Source organism: Sinohyriopsis cumingii, chromosome 13, assembly GCF_028554795.1.
Source record: "Sinohyriopsis cumingii isolate HCF-2022 chromosome 13, ASM2855479v2, whole genome shotgun sequence".
In the NCBI taxonomy this organism is placed as follows: domain Eukaryota; kingdom Metazoa; phylum Mollusca; class Bivalvia; order Unionida; family Unionidae; genus Sinohyriopsis; species Sinohyriopsis cumingii.
Window position 1 is genome coordinate 5,366,051 of NC_142973.1, and position 21,450 is coordinate 5,387,500.

Here is a 21,450-nt window from a genome sequence, read left to right on the forward strand (position 1 = left end):
TTCTTGTTGGCATAGGTTCGTCCCACCACGATGGCACGGGCTAAACACATCTGGTCTTGAGGGTTGTTAATTCGGACGAGACTTGTTTTGGTGTTGCGAAGGTCGTCCACCAATAACATCTTTTTGCGTCCTGTCCCTTGAGGAGGAGAGACGTGGGTCATGTCCAGTGTGGCTTTACCATCGGTGATGTCAAACTGATCATTGGATTGTTGTACGTGTTGAATCTTGTCCATGACTTTGGAAGCAGTCAATTCTGCAGGGGTGCTAAACTCGATCCAAACAGGGGATTTCAAACCGTCGTGTTGTATGGAAAGTCTCAAGCGATCGTCTTCTTTGGGTTGACATTGTCGCTTGAGTGCAGTGAGCAAAGAATCCCACACCTCGGTGATGAACACTTCTGCTTTCTCTAACGGCACTTCGGACTTGAAATCTTTAAACTTCACCGTGTATTTGTAAGCCGTGGTTCTAAATTTTCTAGAGGAGCGCTTTTCCGTCTCTCGAATGGAATAGTACTTTTCAGGGTTGACTAAGGGTGGTGAACTTGGTTTAGAGGGTTCGGATTCTGGTTCACTCATGTCCTCTTCAAAATCACTGGCATGAATTTGTGCCAAGATTTCAGCCCTGGTACGAGGCGATAGATCACGTTTCTGCCTCTTACTTTCTTCTTCTTCTTTCTTCTCGAATGAATGGGATCGTTTCATCTTGAAAGCAAAAAGTCAAATGACTCAAGTTCAAACACCATAAACTACTTTATAGTCATAGCAGACCAGCGTATATAAAAGGGTGTGTGTCTTGTCCTTTCACTATTCATTTCACTCTCAAGCCGAGCACAACGATGGAAGAGACTAACCAGATGGAACGTTTCGTCAGAGGTTTGCGAGGGGTCATTAGAAAATTCTCTTCAGACCAGCCTACGGACTACTCTCCTTCCTTTAGAGATAAAAGTCAAGATACTTGCTATATCTGTCAGAAGAAAGGGCATTGGTCTTCAGAGTGTCCAGACCGTCAAAAAAGAAAAAAAACAGGGGATAAAAAAGACAAAAGTCAAGATACCTGTTATTATTGTAAAGAAAAAGGACATTGGTCTCCAGATTGCCCAAAAAAGAAACAAGAGGAGTCAGAAGAAAAGAGGAATTCTTCAGAAGAAGAGAGGGATTCTTCAGAGGAAGAGAGGAATTCTTCTGAGGAAGAAAGAAGACAGGTGAAGAAAAAGAAACAGGAGAAAAAAAGAAGAAGGGAAGAAAGCGAGGAGGAAGAAGAAGAGGAAAAGAGTGTGACGGTGAAGAAATTCAAAAAACAGAGAGACTAAACAAGGAGAAAAGAAGAAATCAATGAACTTTTTATTAAAGTGTTGTGTTGTGAATTGTGAATTGTGAATTGGATTGTAAAAAATGGAGAAAAGAATAAATGAATGATATAAGGTAAGAGTCTTTGAGTTTTGATTTTAAAATAAGAAGCTACACTCACGCACTCATACACAGACACGTACTATAAGGGTAACATGGGTGGGGTTTATTTTTTTTTGAGTTATTGGCAAATTGAAATTGTATTTCTTTTCGAGAAATGTGGGTGGCCCTGAAAAGGGCCTTTTTTCTTCATGGTGAAAGGGTGAGTTTAAGCAATCAACTTTAACTGCCTTATGCCTTTGCCACGTCCAAGGCCTACTTCTGGACTGCGTAATGTTGATAATGATTGGGTTGAAATCACTAAGGGTGGTACGGTAGGCTTAGTCACAGGGTTGACATGTTTGGCTCGGGAAGGTCGTATTCTCTTCGGTCGTGATAAAGAAGTCTGATACATTTGTTTCAGACTTCTTAACTCTGCTAAAATGTCCAACAGTACCGTGACCGTTTGATTTTCACCCTCTTGTTTCTTTGCTGCTACTTCTTCTTGCTGTTGCTGCTGTTGTTTTTTTCTTACCTCTTCTTCTTGTTGCTGTTGCTGTAGGAGAAAAGCCTGTTCCGCTTCCTTTTGTCGTTGTATAAATTTCTCCAATTCTTCTTTTTGTCTCTGTCTAAAATTCTCCACTTGCGGTAACGAAGAAGGTAACGAAGGTTCCGGAACAAATTCTTGCGAGGAGAGAAAATCCACAAAATCCCAATTCACCTCTTCTGAAAGTAAGTCCGAGTTCCCTTGGGCAGTCTCCCCTGATGGTGCACCCCAATGGATCGTTTTCTGAGTTTCCGTCATGTTGAATCACTGTCGCATAGATTGACTGCACACAAGCGCTAGCGAATCTATATTGACTACGTGACGTCACAGACTACTCTCTTCGGATTGGATGCGAGCTGACTGAATTCTGTAACGCGTGTTCGGATTGGTGAATGAACTCAATCCGTTTCAATCCTTTCTGTCCCTATAAATAAGCGCCGTTCACTGCATTGATTCACCTATTCTCGGAGCCTCAACATGTGGACAGACGTTGAATCTTCAACCCTTGTGTCAACAATGATGTTCAGGACGGACATGCTCATGTATGTCCGATCCAAGTGGACCGTTGTCCACAGGACCAACAGCAGCCTGTGGATAAGAAGAGTCTATATAGAGAGACAAGGTTGCCTCAAGAGGACTCTGATGTATGGCCCTGCTGTAAGACGAAGTTTGAGAACAAGAAGATGTCGCAAATGCCCTTTATGTTAAGGGCATATTAACATAAACCAAAGGCCCTTTTCAGGGCCAGCCATATTTCTCGAAAAGAGATAGTCTTTGAATTGCCTACCCCTTTTTTAAAAAAAATTTTTTTAAAAATTTTTTAAAAAAAATCCCATGTTAAATTCCCCTTGTCCGTAGATTGTCCCACGATTTATTCCCATGTTAAATTCCCCTTGTCCGTAGATTGTCCCACGATTTTTCGCCATGTTAAATTTCCATTGTCCGTAGAGTGTCCCAGGGGTGTTTTGACTGGAATTTCCATTGTCCGTAGGGTATCCCACTTCACTACTCGGGTACAATATAAATCATTTTGTTTTGACTGGAATATGTTTTCTCATTTTTTGCAAAAACATGAAAATAGATACCCACGAAAATAACTAAAGACAGAGTAAATAAAAGCAGGTAAGAACCTTATTCAAAGAAAGAGGCAAAGCAAAGAATTTACAGGACTTTAAATTGCAAATATTCAATGAATGAAAATAAATAATCCAAGAATTTATTTAAAAATTGTTGGTCAAATAAAATCCAATGACATTATCCTACATTTTTAATCTCGAAACGTCAATAAGATCGACATTTTATTACGTAATTCTTTATCAGATACTGAAATGTATCAGTGAAAAAAAAAACTTATTTCACCTCACTAGCGATATTACTTTTGGAAATACTTTCTTTTCTAATTTAGGAAGCATGTGTGCTATTATGTGTGTCTTTTAGACCTGTATTTCCACATTTAGGTGAATAGATGTCAAGGCAGTTAACCTTCGAGTATACATTTATGTAATCAATGAGAACGCGCCATCAAGAATGCATACAAATGAAGCCTAAACAAGAAAAAGCAGGCTTCAGCTTTATACTTTTTATACTTAGTTTTCCACATGAAGCATGCAAACTGTCAGTGTATGACCTTGTATGACCTGTTGCTATGGTTATTCTGTGTACCCTATTCAGAATCGAATACCCGTTACACTCAACGACAAAAGGAGAACATTTTTAAGAAAGAACAATTGATTATAGGTCTTAATAAAAAATAAACCGTTTAAGTAGCAGTTCTAACTGTCATCCCAACCATGATCATGTTTAAAACCGATGGAGGTATGATTAGTATTGATTGTAAACCGAAATTAAATGACAATCGAAATTTGTGTGCACCGTCAGTTACCAAAATAGATTGCAACACATATAAATTCACGAATGAATGCAGAAATTAAAGCAAAAAAAAAAAAAAAAAAAAAAAAAAAAAAAAAAACAATATTTCATATCAATAATTAAAATGTGTTGTTCATCGTGTTACGCTCAGGTGTCTGTTCACCCTCCTGTCATATTTCTATAGTACCCACACCGGAGCAATGTTGCCTGTATCAATCTGCGCAAGAAATATGTTAACGAAAATAAAAATATCTTCATTTTCATATCAACACATTCCTTAATTTCAGAAAGTACACAATTTAAAGCATAATACATACAAGCTAAATTTGCCAAACATAATCGCTCTTGTAAACTTCTTTTTATCGGTGTAGTAATGCAGCCAATAATTGATTGATACAGAGTGGAGAAAATTCAGCGTAAATCGAAGATTTAAGCCTTAAAAGTATATAACATCCCTATCTTTTGAGTCGATATAAGGAAATACAATCCTTAATCTTAACAGTGACTGAAACTGAACTGGACAATCAACGCTAAAGCCCGGTCCTTCATCTTGCTAAAGTCAATGGTCAGCACAAAGAGCTACAATATCCTGGTCAATACGCATAGAATTGTCGTCAACACAAGGATAAGTAAAGGGTCAGTTTATCAACATTTCATGAAACAAAAATGCCTCTAGAGCAATTGTATGCAGACCGTTCCATGGGTGTGAGGGTTTTGAGCAACAAACGCAATCGGAGTGAACTATATTACCTATTGTCCTCTGGAATTAGCACAAGTGATAATTTACATAGCAGGTCAGTTTGGTCAGTTTCACTCCTCAGTGATATTAGCAGATATTCAACCCAGATAATCTATTTGTCTAACATTTTATGCAGATATATGTTGCACTGCTGGTAAAAGATTCCATGATCGTATACAGTTATGGGCCTCATTAAACTTCTTTTGTTATTTGGAATGAAATAATAACAAAAGATTTGAGATCGTGGAATCAGACAACCCTGAGAAAACCACCAATCTTTTACGCACTAAGGTTATACTTGCACGTGCATCTCATGAACAAAGCCCGCCCTACAAAGCGAGCAGATTAAGCAACAACAACCAGAAATAAGACTGGACGTTATAAACGTTCTGCATGCGTCGCATGACATTGTTGTACTATCCTTGTTAACAAAATACGTTATATGTATATACCGTTTTCAAAATTACATTTTATTTCTAGTCTAAGGATCATCTAATGTGGGTATGTGAGAAAGCTTGGCAGCAACTTACCATGAGTCGGTGGTTCTTGCCGCCATGTATAGCCTATCATAAGCTGAAAAATGGCGTTAAACTCCAAACAACAACATTTTATTTAAGTAAGAACCTTAACTAATCCTCTAAACATGTTTGTGGCTTAGTTTCTTACCAGTCATTATGAAGCTGAAGATAAAATAAGGCATAAATTCACACCGCTCGGCCATGGCACCCGACACAATAGTGGCGGCGGTGGCAGTAAACGTGAACTGAAAGAAAAAGTATCCATAGCGATTGGCAGGAAGGTCAGTGATCGCGAAGTACGTATGGCCAATGAATTGATTTCCATCTCCATAGGCCAGTGCAAAACCAAAGAGCCAATAGGATACACCACAAATGACTGAAATTATGAAGGAAAGATTGTTTTTAAAAATCTATCAATAAATACACGAAACTATATACTTGATTTTTGGTCCAAATCGGGATTATAAAAACGTATGATGCACCACATAGAGGTAAATCGAAAATATGAGGCTGGAAATCATTAACAAACAATGTCCAAAGATATCGTTTCCCCGACTCGGAACAAAACACGAATATGGTTATATAATAGTTGTATAACTCCTTTATTCTGCTATTCATATATTTTTGTTATTCATAATGCGTGGAAATAAAACTGAATTGCAATTTATACAAGTTCGATTACGTACCTCTAAGAATGTTTGGGTACTTTTTGAGGAAATGTGGTTGATATATCGTGTGACCCTATGTTCTAAGGATTTTTGCTACCTTTATCTTTTATACTTTTCAAAAAATATTTACATTTGCATTTTGATATTATTTCCTTTTATGACTATGTATTAACATTTATTTGGAATGGTTCATTTTCCATAGCAGCTTTTGTGCTGTTCTTATCATAATTTTGAATAATTTAGCCGTTAATCAACAACGTATAGCCAGTACTGTGCTGTCGTGACGTTGAACCTTCATCCACCCATTCATATATGCAGATATGAATGAGAGGATTTTAAAAAAATACATAAAGAATTCTAGGCCAGGGTATGATATGCTGAAATACCGATGACATGCGCATCAAACGCCTCCCCAAATATATAGGATTAAATGAGTGCATAATAAATCATAGTATCATTTATTTCATTCAAAACTGACAAGAATTTATGAGTAAATATTCCTCTCGCAACAACACAACGTTTCTAATTCACTCCTAAAAGTTTTCCTTGTGTCTAGGCAAATAACGCAAATATCCTCTATATGTCTTACAAAAAGATAATATCAATTTTAGTTTCTTCTTTTCAATAAATATGCAAAACTAATTAATTTAAATACCAATTCTTTGATCTAATCAAAAGCATGCACTTACACGAATCGCAAACGTTCTTGATTAGAATGTTGGTGACGTTCTTGCTTCTGCCAGAGCCTGCCTCCAGAAGTGCGAAACCAGATTGCATAACTGAAAGGAAAAAAAGAATTTATAAATTATTATTCTACTTTGAAAGTGAATTAAAATTTAAAACTTTTAATCGAATACTCTAGTCGGCTGACACAAGATAGATTTTTAGGAAGAGGTTTGTTACATGGCTTGGTGATTGATGTTCACAGGTTAAGGAACACCTATAGCCATTTTAGTGCCAAGGTAACTTAGCAAACTGCCGTTTCCAGACACACACCATAGCTATCGACATCGAATGGTGCAATTGATTAAGTAATTAAATTTTTAAAGGAAACTGCTCCACAGCAATTAATTTGCAAGGACAATTTAATGTTGCATATGATGTTTCTTCTCGGTTGAAATTGATTTACGGTTAAAAAAAATGATGGACAGGAGATATTCTCCACGGCTATTTTCCGAAATTCATATAAAAAAAGCTTTGCAAATAAATGTATGCGATACAAGTAAAGTTAATCAGATCGAGTTAAAGGGTTAGGGTTAGGGTTAGGGTTAGGGTTAGGGTTAGGGTTAGGATTAGGGTTAGGGTTAGGGTTAGGGTTAGTCCTGAAAACGGCTTGGTTGTAAAATACAGAATTGGAACCTTATATTCTTCGTTCCTTTTGTCATTTATTATGATTTCGAAAAATTAGTATAACAACGTTTAAAGCTTGAAAAGTGAACGGTGATCATTCATGACGACAAAAATAGCCAAACATGCTCCATTCGTATTTTCCATACACATTAAAAAGCAGTACACAATGATAATAAACCGATAGCATATTGAGGAAACTGCAGCACTGAAAAGTTGCAAGAGTGTTTTTAAATAATAGCAATGTTTGTTTATCGTGAAATTAGGTCAAAGGACACTAAGGCAGAATTTAACTTTAGAACAACAACAAAAAAAAAAAAGATAAGAACCATGTTTATTCGACAAACGTGTGTTGTATCTGGGATAAAGAAGTGACAGAAGAGAAGTGTGCCGTATAGAGCACCTGCACATAATCAACATAATGTAAATTACTAACATAGCAAATACATACTAGTTATAATAAAAAAATTTAAGTTTATGATTCAGATCTAATAATAAAACATTGCAAAAATATACTCCGATAAATAAGTAAAAATGCTACTAAATTATGATGAAAACTATACTTACTTATTAGATATCTTTTAAGTTTATAGGCTTCAAATAATGGCAACGTATATTGTTGCAAAAAACAAAATGCAATTAACTTGTACGATGACATAAACATTCGGCTTTACGGCACAAGTAATGACAAGAAAGACAACATGCTCCAAGTAAACATGAAAGTTGTTTTATTATTCAAAAATGAATTTACAACACAAGTAATGACAAAAAAGATAACATTTCCCACATGCCCCTAATAAACATGACAGTTGTGTTATTCGAAAATGAAGGAAATAGTAGATGTAATAAAGAATTTTGTGGCCGCATGCTTAGGAACAACTCTTTTAAAATATTACAAAAATTAGGCATGTAATGGTATAAAAAATACGTGGAAAGGTCGTTTGTTAAATCCAACAATAAATTACCATTAAATACGTTTAATTAGGTCATATCAGCATGGGTTATATAGTATTTCTGTAGGTACGGTTGATTTGTTTATACATGAGTTATATAGTATTCCTGTAGGTACGGTTGATTTGTTTATGCATGAGTTATATAGTATTCCTGTAGGTACGGTTGATTTGTTTATGCATGAGTTATATAGTATTCTTGTAGGTACGGTTGATTTGTTTATGCATGAGTTATATAGTATTCTTGTAGGTACGGTTGATTTGTTTATGCATGGGTTATATAGTATTCCTGTAGGTACGGTTGATTTGCTTATACATGAGTTATATAGTATTCTTGTAGGTACGGTTGATTTGTTTATGCATGAGTTATATAGAATTCCTGTAGGTACGGTTGATTTTTTATGCATGAGTTATATAGTATTCCTGTAGGTACGGTTGATTTGTTTATGCATGGGTTATATAGTATTTCTGTAGGTACGGTTGATTTGTTTAGGCACGAGTTATATAGTATTCTTGTAGGTACGGTTGATTTGTTTATGCATGAGTTATATAGCATTCCTGTAGGTACGGTTGATTTGTTTAGGCACGAGTTATATAGTATTCTTGTAGGTACGGTTGATTTGTTTAGGCACGAGTTATATAGTATTCTTGTAGGTACGGTTGATTTGCTTATGCATGAGTTATATAGTATTCCTGTAGGTACGGTTGATTTGTTTATGCATGAGTTATTTAGTATTCCTGTAGGTACGGTTGATTTGTTTATGCATGAGTTATATAGTATTCCTGTAGGTACGGTTGATTTGCTTATGCATGAGTTATATAGTATTCCTGTAGGTACGGTTGATTTGCTTATGCATGAGTTATATAGTATTCCTGTAGGTACGGTTGATTTGCTTATGCATGAGTTATATAGTATTCCTGTAGGTACGGTTGATTTGCTTATGCATGAGTTATATAGTATTCCTGTAGGTACGGTTGATTTGCTTATGCATGAGTTATATAGTATTCCTGTAGGTACGGCTGATATGTTTATGCATGAGTTATATAGTATTCCTGTAGGTACGGTTGATTTGCTTATGCATGAGTTATATAGTATTCCTGTAGGTACGGTTGATTTGCTTATGCATGAGTTATATAGCATTCCTGTAGGTACGGTTGATTTGCTTATGCATGAGTTATATAGTATTCTTGTAGGTACGGTTGATTTGCTTATGCATGAGTTATATAGCATTCCTGTAGGTACGGTTGATTTGCTTATGCATGAGTTATATAGCATTCCTGTAGGTACGGTTGATTTGCTTATGCATGAGTTATATAGTATTCCTGTAGGTACGGTTGATTTGCTTATGCATGAGTTATATAGCATTCCTGTAGGTACGGTTGATTTGCTTATGCATGAGTTATATAGTATTCTTGTAGGTACGGTTGATTTGCTTATGCATGAGTTATATAGCATTCCTGTAGGTACGGTTGATTTGCTTATGCATGAGTTATATAGCATTCCTGTAGGTACGGTTGATTTGCTTATGCATGAGTTATATAGTATTCTTGTAGGTACGGTTGATTTGCTTATGCATGAGTTATATAGCATTCCTGTAGGTACGGTTGATTTGCTTATGCATGAGTTATATAGTATTCTTGTAGGTACGGTTGATTTGCTTATGCATGAGTTATATAGTATTCTTGTAGGTACGGTTGATTTGTTTATGCATGAGTTATATAAGTAGTGAATGGGGATACTAGAGCGACAATGGGAATTAGCATTACAGGACCCCTTGGGAACATATAGCGACAATGGAAATTTAACATGGAGAAAAATCGTGGGAACATATAGCGACAAGGGAAATTAACATGGAGAAAAATCTTGGGACTGTTGAGCGACAAGGGAAATGAACATGGAGAAAAATCGTGGGACTGTTGAGCGTCAAGGGGAATTGAACATGGGAATAGAGTGTGGGTCTATCTAGGGACTAGGGGAATTTAACATATGGAAATTGAACATGGTGGGTCTGTATAGCGTCAAGGGGAATTGAACATGGTGGGATTGTCTAGGGACAATGATGGTAGAGGGTCAAACACAACAGAGACAGAAACATACATACAACTAGTACAAGCGTGAGATTTATATATAAAGCATTACCAAGACCTGAAATCTTGCTGGGGTGTTCAAAAATTTGCATAATTGTAATGATGCTATAAATAGCTATAATCAAGGAAATGCTCAACGACAAAATGGATGTGACTAAAAGTAACGCTAAAATGACGAAATTGTCCCAGAATTTAAAGGAAAATAAACATATCCCCGAAAATTAAGTTACAATGGTTTAGACTAAAATGGATAAAATTAGTAACTACTTACAATATCAACTTCTGTGACGATCGTGAATAAATACCTATGTATCTATAATCAGCTGAAATTCCTATGAAATCCCACTATCTATTTATAGCTCCAACTTGTGGGTTTTTCCTTTGGAAAATCCCACTATCTTTTTATAGCCTCAGCTTGAGTGACGTTCCTGTTTATGAATTCTAGTATATATGGATAGCTACAAAATGTGGAAATCCCCAAGTCGATATTTATAGTCTCAAAATTTCCAGCGTCAGTGACGTCACTGTACTGAACACTAGGGGATAAATGGCAACAGTGTTGCAAGTGGCTGACCTGAATACGCGCTACTGTAGGTAGGTAGGTAGAGTGTATCTGATAGGGATAAAGTGAGTTTTATAGGGAAAAACAGAGACCAATACACACACACACACACACACAACATACGCGCGCAGACACACTCACACACACACACACACACACACACACACACAGAGGGAAGAGGAAAAAACAAACCCGAAATATACTATCCACACTCGGGAGGAAGAAAAAAAAACAACCAAATATACGATCTACACAACGTACGCGAACACACACACACACACTATAAAATGGATAAAATTAGTAACTACTTACAATATCAACTTCTGTGACGATCGTGGATAAATACCTATGTATCTATAATCAGCTGAAATTCCTATGAAATCCCACTATCTATTTATAGCTCCAACTTGTGGGTTTTTCCTTTGGAAAATCCCACTATCTTTTTATAGCTTCAGCTTGAGTGACGTTCCTGTTTATGAATTCTAGTATATATGTATAGCTACAAAATGTGGAAATCCCCAAGTCGATATTTATAGTCTCAAAATTTCCAGCGTCAGTGACGTCACTGTACTGAACACTAGGGGATAAATGGCAACAGTGTTGCAAGTGGCTGACCTGAATACGCGCTACTGTAGGTAGGTAGGTAGAGTGTATCTGATAGGGATAAAGTGAGTTTTATAGGGACAAACAGAGACCAATACACACACACACACAACATACGCGCGCAGACACACTCACACTCACACACACACACACACGCGCACACACACACACACACACACACACACACACACACACACACACACACTCACACACACACGCACACACACACAGAGGGAAGAGGAAAAAACAAACCCCAAATATACTATCAACACAGAAGGGAGATAATGCAAACCCCAAATAAACTATCCACACAAACGTACGCGAACGCATACAAACCCCAAATATACTATCAACACAGAGTGAAGAAGAAAAAGTTTTTTGAAAGCACCTAAGCCCTCACCTGCAATGTCCAACTCTGCCAAACACCTACACCCCACCCCTCCCCACCCCCACTCCCAACACTACAAAACCCATTTAACCCGTTATTTTATGGCATCAGTGTGTGATTTAGGAAACATCAAGACACAAAATGATGGATGAATAGACTGACTATTGTTTACCGACTTGCATGCCTAAAGAGCGTGCGTGAAGGAAAACATACTTCCATTTCAATTCTAACTAAAACATGATCCAGAGGGATAGAGAGAGGTGAAAGAGCACAATTTCATAAAGTGTGAGTAAAAAACAAAACACGCCATCCTTATTATACAATGTCAAGACCAAGAGACACTTACGTTTTCTTTCTGGTCTATTCTCTTTTAGAAGGTAGTATGAAATTTCACATCAGGGCCAACGCATCGGCTCACATTGTCAATTTTTTCCATTTCCATGTCTTTACTGGCACAAGTTCTTCATCATCTTCAATTTCTTCTTCTTCTGAATCCCTCTTCTCTGTTTCGTCTTGTTTTTGTTTCTTCTCTTTTCTCGTAGGGCACTCTGAATTCCAGTGTCCTTTCTCCTGATAACGATATTAGGTATCTTGACTTTTGTCTCTCTTTCTTAGACGAAGCAGGTATTCTGGAGACAAATGCCCATTTACCTTTGCAGATATAGCAAACTTCATTAGCACTTACACACTTTCGTTTGACTCTCATCAAATCAACGACCAAAAGAGTAAGTTTTGTTGCCACTTTCGCATGTGAATTATGCTTTCGTATGACTTTTAGCAAATATTTGACCAGCAGGTCGATCTGTGCTGACTCTTCCATTTTCTTGATCGTTTGAGAGCGGAATGAATACTCTGACGCTAAGACACTCTCCTTATATACAGAGACCTGCCGCGTATGTAACCTAGTCAAATGTAATTTTGCAATAAGATGAAACGATTTCATTGAGGAAGTAAAAGGCAATGATGTACCGTATCGCCTCACACAAAACCTGAAGTGTTAGTTCAAATCCGTGTCAGCGATTTCGAAGACGACATAACTGGGCTTTAATCAATGCTCTCCAATTATGCCACAAAACCACGAGTCCTGATTCACGACAAAAGAAATTTCGTTCGGTCCATACAAAATAGTATCACATCTGAGAAACGCAAAAACGAACTTCCAGAAAACTGAGAACGACGGCTTACACCTACAGCGTAAATGTATGAGTTCAAGTAGTGCGTAAAACTTAGTCAAATTAAATTTTTATAGTCAAGACGAAACGATCTCTTTTCGAAGAAGAAAGCAGACACCAAACGACAATGGCGATCCGTGTCACACAACACTTTTCAAAATGTGTATGATCAGAGGTTTGTTCTAGCGATCTGCACGGTTAAATTAAATGTTGATGTATTTTGCAATAAGACAGACACAATTTCCATGGGATCGCCCATGGTACGATTGTTCGTGCATTAGTTTAATTTTTAAAAATATTTTTTTATATAAATCGCCTATAGGATAGACCCAGTAAAGCATGGCCATTCTCGTCACTGTCTGAATAGCTACTCAAGTCAATTCGAAGCGAACGCGGTAAGAAAATAAGTATAGCCAATGAAATGGCTTACAACGGGTGATGCATTGTTTTGTTCTAGGACTGTGTGGCATAATAATCCCTATGTTCTTGCGTGGTTACCATTACAGTGCAGACACTGAAATATGAACTTACAAGCCCTCTTTGTGTGTGTGTGTTGTACCATTTCCTCTTACCACATCAAAATACTGAGCGTCACAGTATTGGTTCGCGTTTTCAAGCTGGCCATTTTTTTATATCTCACTTAAACATTTCGACATAAACACTCACACTCACATCGGTAGAGTCAGAACAGACGTGTTACAGTATTGAGGGGCATGTTATCTTTTTTTTTTCAAACTAATATATTTGGGGTTTGTATGAAGTAAAGAACCGAAAGTACAGTGAAACTCAAGGATGATGACCCAATCTGTCTGTCTATTGATGCGTGTATTTACTTAAGAAGAAATATGACCTCTAAAAGACAAAGAGATACGGCAAGCATGATTAGATTAAACACAACGATGTTTTTTCCTTCACGCCCGTGTAATTTAGAGTTTCAATCGTCTTTGAAGACAAACTTGGTCTCCTTTTGTAGGGCTTGAAATAATAAAAAAAGCTGAAAAATCTTAAGCACTTTGCTATAGATAATTTCATCAACAGACTAAACAACATAAATACCGTTACAACAATAGAAAGCCTTAAATCTTCTATCAAAAAGAAATGCATGAAAAAAATTAAAGATTAACGATAACTAACCAATGAAACCGAATTTAACAAACGCAATGACATGTGAAGAAATGCCTCTCACTTTGGAAAGGTAGGCGAATGTACTCTGCCATGCACCATCAACTTGAAAAAAATTATAAACAGAGAGAAACCTGAATTCAAAATTCAGTTGGTTTTTTTTCTTCAAAATTATTTCGTTTCTTTTTTTCTTTTTTTTTTTGGAACAAATCTAAGCACTAATATAGAGTGGAAAAGGGAAAATGCACATACAAGCTTTGATATTTCTGAAAAAATGAGCGGATATTCCTAACGTTCATAACCACCTATATATGCTTGGACTTGTCTGTGACTTATCCACAAAACAAGATGTACATATTTCTGGTCAAGCTGCAAGTGTGTGCGTGTTTTTGAAAATGGTAAAACTTGGATATACAATTTTCTCGTGACACTTATAAAGTGAAGAGTCTGTGCAAGTGTCAAAAGCCAAAGTCATATAAGTTTTGTATTTTGTACGGCTTGTAAAGATTTCCACTTAGGAAATGTGAAGTATCACAAGTTATTATCACAAACAGAAGTGGAACATAGGGGCTTGCAAGAAAGAAAATAACCCAGACAGTTGGTGTCATCAAGAGTGCTAGAGACGGAACCCGAACTTGCTTGCTTGCTTACTTGAATTAAAGTGATTTTCGCTCTAATGGAGCATGTATCACTGGTTTAATAACGCACCGCGTGATTTTTAATTACTCCTGGGAAGGAAAGAGAGCCTCATCCCCCAGGCTTTTATGTACTCACAGACTATTTTTAAATTTAGCCGCTCAGGTGTAGGACTAACTAGTCCTTAACAACCTGACTGAAAGGCTTTACACATGAGTGGGAATTGTCTCACCACACACTCATTTTTCTGTCCGAGCGTGGTAAAGGAGGAAAAAAGGTGCTCAGCAAGACAGCCATGGATGTTAAGTACTCACCAAAACGCTAGCCCGTACTTATTTCAAATCAAGTCGTGTCACCAAAAAAAGACGACGTGTACGACATCAAAGGCATTGTCAAACGCAGAATGCCTCAATGCTAACTGGCTAGGTCTGCATTTCTTGCTTCCGCTGCTGTTGCGTATATTTCTTCCCTCCACACCGAGTTCTGGGCTTAATTATTTTAATTTCGTTGTACCCGAACTTACATTATCCATATTATTACCAAGAAAAAAAAACAAAAACGCACAGACCTAAAAGAAACACTCACTCACTTTTTTTTACAGAACATTACTATTTGTAAAATTATGATAAGCGACGGAAACGAACAACTTAGAGTCACACTTTCTAACCAAGATAAAGAAATCATGTGCTGATAGACTCACTTCTGTATTTTTCTTCTAACTGACTAACATATCATAGGCAATGGAATGTTATTTCTTTTCGAGAGTATGGGGTAGCCCTGAATTTTTTTTTTTGGGAACTTGACGCTATGGCGATCGCTTAGGTTATAAGATGGCGGCCTCCTCTGATGACAGGATTTCTCACAGGATAAGGTCTGCTTCTTCGGAAAAGAGAAGAACTCTTTGGTGTCGATACGACAATCGACAAAGCCTCTGTCAGGTTCATGCTGCTGCTGTTGCTGCTCTCTCTGCCGTTTATGAAGTCTGTACTTCTCCATCCATTCTTCTTTCTCCTTCTTGAATTCCTCCTTGAAGAGATCTTCTTTCAGGTCTTCAGTGACTTTCAACATTATGATATTGTCTATCTCTTCAGGTCTCGGTATCAGACTTGTCATGACCCTATGCAAATTCACATAGGCTTCGTTCAACTTGGCTAATCTTGAGCACATCTTCGTAGGAAGATAAGTTAACAATGGATGGGCAGACTGGAGACTGCCCCGTTTTTATGGTCAAAGCGCGGACGTGAAGGAAAACATTACTACACGGTTTTCGAGCCGGAACTTTCAAATAGTGTTATGGGAGGGATAGAGAGAAGTCAAAGAGCATGAATCAAGATTCCTATAGCCAAACAAACCACAAAGGCATTTTTTTTCTTCAAAACACAACATTTTTTATTCATACTAACAAACAACTCTAACATTTTTTTAACAATAATCCAACACGATAACATCAAACATTTTTTTCAAATACCAAACATTTTTTTTCAATTCACACTCTACTTTAAACAGGGCTGACAACGTTGTGAATGAAATTGTGATTTCCACTGTTGGAAGTCATTAGGCCATTGATGGACACTACGTTTCCTAGTTAGAGACAAAAGATAAGCATACTGGTCACAAAACCATCGATCATCTTTCACATCGTTTCTTGAAGAAGAACGAGGATCAAAATGAGTCACTAAATGTTCTAAGGAATAGCCCAGGCTGCGATGATGCAGAAAATACACACAGTACTGTTCACACACCAAGGAATCTGTGCCTTGTAATTTCACATTATTGAATCAGGTGGTCTAAGCATTTCTTCTCATAAAGTCAATGATATCGTCTTCCAAAGGGGGCAATCCGTACGAATCGAAATATTTCACACATCCTTCTTGAGGAAAGTAAACGGCTACCCAGTGGGTTCCTGTCGTCCGTGTTGATCACGTAAGCTTGATGGTTTTGAGGTTTGCAATGAGGGAGTTCATCTTTAGCACAGACGACAGGATTCCAAGAAGCAGTGTACGAACTGTGGTTCAAAAGGTAATAAAGTTCTCAGGTATCCATTTTTTTTTTTTTTAAGTCATCAATTCGATCCTGACTTTTTGCTTGAAAATGTCTGACAAGTAACCGTTTTCTTCGCCTTGTCTCCCAACTCTAATCCAACAGAGCTTCGATGCGATGGATTTCTTGAGTTGTTAATGGAGGACAATAATGTTCACGCAAGCCTTTATACCACTGTTGTAACACGTCTTCTTCCGAGATGAAACTCCAAGCTTCGTCCAGATATTCGTCCAATTTTTCTTCTTGACTCAGCATTAGGCATTTATCGTGTTGAATTTGACTGGGATGATCGTTATGACATCCATAGCAATCTTTCTTGATCAATTCCTTAATTTTTTTTCTGTCAAGACTATAGCATAACAGGAAACTATATGTGATTCTTGTTCTGGCCATCTAGACTTCATCATGATGACTTCTTCGTCTTTGTCTTGGGGTTCTCCTTCCTCAGGATCTTCACATTCCATGTCCAAAGAATCCCTACTATATAAACATTGATAAAAGTCTTCCATGACTTCTAATAGTGTAGAATGACTTCTCTCAAACTGTTGGTTTATATCGTATTGTCCAATTCAGCATACAGAAGGACGTTCACCGTATTATCTGCGCGTAGATTTTCTGCAAACTGAAATTCCACACGCATCTGGTCGGATTTTATAGGGTGAAAATGTCACTCGTAGCTGTCTTGACTTACAATTTGTTAGAGAACCGTTTTCGAAAATGGAGTTTCACTGTAACTTTCCCTTTGGAGAAGGGAATATTTTGTCCCAGATCTCCTTTTATAGCAATGTTGACAGTGTCTAAATACGACTTACTGACGGGTAAATAGTGAGGATGTACAAATTCACGGTGTACGTGATAGGTGTTTGCACCTTCCTGGTCATTGTTTGTGGTACTATCCACTTTGAAAGGAATGACACGCAGTAACGGCACAGAGGTGTGTCCCACCACGTTGTACTCCACCACATCGGAATGCACAAAGATCAAATTAAGTCCTTGGTTCAGTTCTACCGGGTTTCCAAACGCTCTGTAAAAATCCATATTACTTTTGATCTTGGGGCTCATATTGTTTGCGACCATTTCTGCATGTCCACCCAAAATTTCAAACAAACTACCATTGAACCTGAGGGACAATGTGTCCGTATCTTGAAATTTGATCACGAGACGATAAGCCACTTTATGGTACTCAATCTTCACACTTTTTTTGGCTCTGTTCAGTGCTTTGCCAAAGGCTAAGTTGAACCTGTCCGCAATAGTGTCCACCAAATGTTCACCACTAAAATAATAACCTGAAGGAATTTTCAAGGTGTAGATAATGAAGGTTGGATTGCTGGCTGGTCTTGTGTCCCCTAAAAACCCGATTTTGTTGATTTCTTCCTCCAATTGGGCATTCAGGATTTCCACCTCGAAAGTGTTTTAATTTCGATGTTTTTGATTTGTGTTGGGTAAATGATTTCCACTAAAGCCACTTCCCAATGGGCTTCGTGATCTAACTGGATGGTCTGAGGTAATTTGACCGTGTAACAGCACAACGTGTTGTTGGGAAACACCTCCATGGAACTGTCACTGGGTAAGGTTAAGTAAAATTGGTTGTTATTGCTCATAATTCCAGAGTTTTGTGGCTCTCCAAGGCGATACTGGAAGTCAGAGGAGTGTCTCCGCCCAAAATGGATTTGTTGTTGGAGTGGTGGTTGGCACTGACACTGGACACAAGGTTCCCATGGTTCTCGTTCGAGGAGAATTTCAGGGAGGGATTAGGAAGCAGGTAACCGATGTAACTGCTCAATACAATGGTCCACAATTGTTTGTCTCCTTGTTGCAAACTCAAATTGGCGATGGCTGCCCCGATGACACAATACACCACGAAGATTTGGCAGAAAAAGACGATTTGCGTTTTAGGCACACGTTCTCTATACCTCACCCACAAGGGTTGTTTTTGTAAATCTTGCAGAGAATAATTGGGTGAAGGAGTGATCGCAGTAGCTGAATCTGTGTGAAAGGGAATGATGGTCACTTCTTTTTATAATCGATGACGTGCGAAACGTCGATCCAAGAATGATAACTGGTCGGATATCCTTTCCAACGTACTTTGACTTCTTTGACACGTCGTTTGCCCACTTTACGGTTTCTGCCAGTTAGCACTCCACCCACCTCGAGAACACAAATAACATCTGGTCAACAGCTGACTATACCTAACAAACAACCCGTCCCGGAAAGAGTGGTGGCAAAACAAAGGGCCAATTATGTTAGACAAACGGTATGGCAAACTCAAATGTAATTATCGGAGGCACTACGTTCTTTTCTCACTCCGATACTACAGGCAATCTCAGCTGAAATGACAACCACAACAACAATAACAGCGACATACACCATAGCAGCGGATTTGAAACTATCTACCTCAACTGAAGAATTAGTATCAGAACCAGAAAAGGAAATTGAGGCGGTTGAGGAGGAGGAGGGGGACGCTGACCCTCGTTGAAAAGTACACCGAAATGGGGCTAGATCAAGCATTGTATGACGTCAACATAGCAGGGCAGTTTATTAGAGCCATACAATACGTTGCCTACAGATCTCTAGACACCTTTAAACCAAGACCTTCTCAATGGGGATTAGGGGTCAGAGTTATTCCCCAATTCTACAGACAAACCTACACTGGATACCCCCTCAGTCAACTGGTAGAAGCCGCTGCTTACATTACCGCCCATCATGGCTACGCATTTCCTGATATCAAGAATCATGAGACAAGGAGTGCGGGAAAGAACGTGAAAGCAAAAGAGAGACGTGTTACCTTCTAACAGAAAGAAACAGACTTTTTTTAGGGCTCCAAAAGATTGCTTTTTATTAAACAGGGAACCATATTTGGCTTGGTATCCCTCTATGACTAAACTATTCTCGAAACAAACTTGACCCATTGGAACACTGCAACAAACTTAACTTTTTAAACCTAACAGTGACCAAACTGGTATATGTCGCTTAGACATAATAATTTAAAAAAGATCAGTATGGCTATTTTTATGTACACTAAGTACTAATGTTAGACAGATATGTTAGGAAATTTAACAGACTCGTTAGATTTGAACTAACTGCACAGGTGGTTAACACATTATTGGTACTTATTATTGTCGATTAGCAAAAAACGGGACTTGATTTGAAATAAGTACGGGCTAGCGTTTTGGTGAGTACTTAACATCCATGGCTGTCTTGCTGAGCACCTTTTTTCCTCCTTTACCACGCTCGGACAGAAAAATGAGTGTGTGGTGAGACAATTCCCACTCATGTGTAAAGCCTTTCAGTCAGGTTGTTAAGGACTAGTTAGTCCTACACCTGAGCGGCTAAATTTAAAAATAGTCTGTGAGTACATAAAAGCCTGGGGGATGAGGCTCTCTTTCCTTCCCAGGAGTAATTAAAAATCACGCGGTGCGTTATTAAACCAGTGATACATGCTCCATTAGAGCGAAAATCACTTTAATTCAAGTAAGCAAGCAAGCAAGTTCGGGTTCCGTCTCTAGCACTCTTGATGACACCAACTGTCTGGGTTATTTTCTTTCTTGCAAGCCCCTATGTTCCACTTCTGTTTGTGATAATAACTTGTGATACTTCACATTTCCTAAGTGGAAATCTTTACAAGCCGTACAAAATACAAAACTTATATGACTTTGGCTTTTGACACTTGCACAGACTCTTCACTTTATAAGTGTCACGAGAAAATTGTATATCCAAGTTTTACCATTTTCAAAAACACGCACACACTTGCAGCTTGACCAGAAATATGTACATCTTGTTTTGTGGATAAGTCACAGACAAGTCCAAGCATATATAGGTGGTTATGAACGTTAGGAATATCCGCTCATTTTTTCAGAAATATCAAAGCTTGTATGTGCATTTTCCCTTTTCCACTCTATATTAGTGCTTAGATTTGTTCCAAAAAAAAAAAGAAAAAAAGAAACGAAATAATTTTGAAGAAAAAAAACCAACTGAATTTTGAATTCAGGTTTCTCTCTGTTTATAATTTTTTTCAAGTTGATGGTGCATGGCAGAGTACATTCGCCTACCTTTCCAAAGTGAGAGGCAGTTCTTCACATGTCATTGCGTTTGTTAAATTCGGTTTCATTGGTTAGTTATCGTTAATCTTTAATTTTTTTCATGCATTTCTTTTTGATAGAAGATTTAAGGCTTTCTATTGTTGTAACGGTATTTATGTTGTTTAGTCTGTTGATGAAATTATCTATAGCAAAGTGCTTAAGATTTTTCAGCTTTTTTTATTATTTCAAGCCCTACAAAAGGAGACCAAGTTTGTCTTCAAAGACGATTGAAACTCTAAATTACACGGGCGTGAAGGAAAAAACATCGTTGTGTTTAATCTAATCATGCTTGCCGTATCTCTTTGTCTTTTAGAGGTCATATTTCTTCTTAAGTAAATACACGCATCAATAGACAGACAGATTGGGTCATCATCCTTGAGTTTCACTGTACTTTCGGTTCTTTACTTCATACAAACCCCAAATATATTAGTTTGAAAAAAAAAAGATAACATGCCCCTCAATACTGTAACACGTCTGTTCTGACTCTACCGATGTGAGTGTGAGTGTTTATGTCGAAATGTTTAAGTGAGATATAAAAAAATGGCCAGCTTGAAAACGCGAACCAATACTGTGACGCTCAGTATTTTGATGTGGTAAGAGGAAATGGTACAACACACACACACACAAAGAGGGCTTGTAAGTTCATATTTCAGTGTCTGCACTGTAATGGTAACAACGCAAGAACATAGGGATTATTATGCCACACAGTCCTAGAACAAAACAATGCATCACCCGTT

General features: G+C 37.7%; 1 protein-coding gene across 1 annotated transcript in view; it reads right to left on the minus strand.

Moving 5' to 3' along the window:
- LOC149784885 (putative ammonium transporter 1) overlaps positions 1-21,450 on the minus strand; it is a 67,146-nt gene that overhangs the window by 36,696 nt on the left and 9,000 nt on the right. The window contains exons 2-3 of the mRNA XM_089931262.1: positions 6,416-6,505; positions 5,207-5,434 (exon numbers count right to left, since the gene is read on the minus strand). Of these exons, the coding sequence (XP_089787388.1) occupies positions 5,207-5,434; positions 6,416-6,505 (318 nt within the window). The remainder of the gene's footprint in view (positions 1-5,206; positions 5,435-6,415; positions 6,506-21,450) is intronic.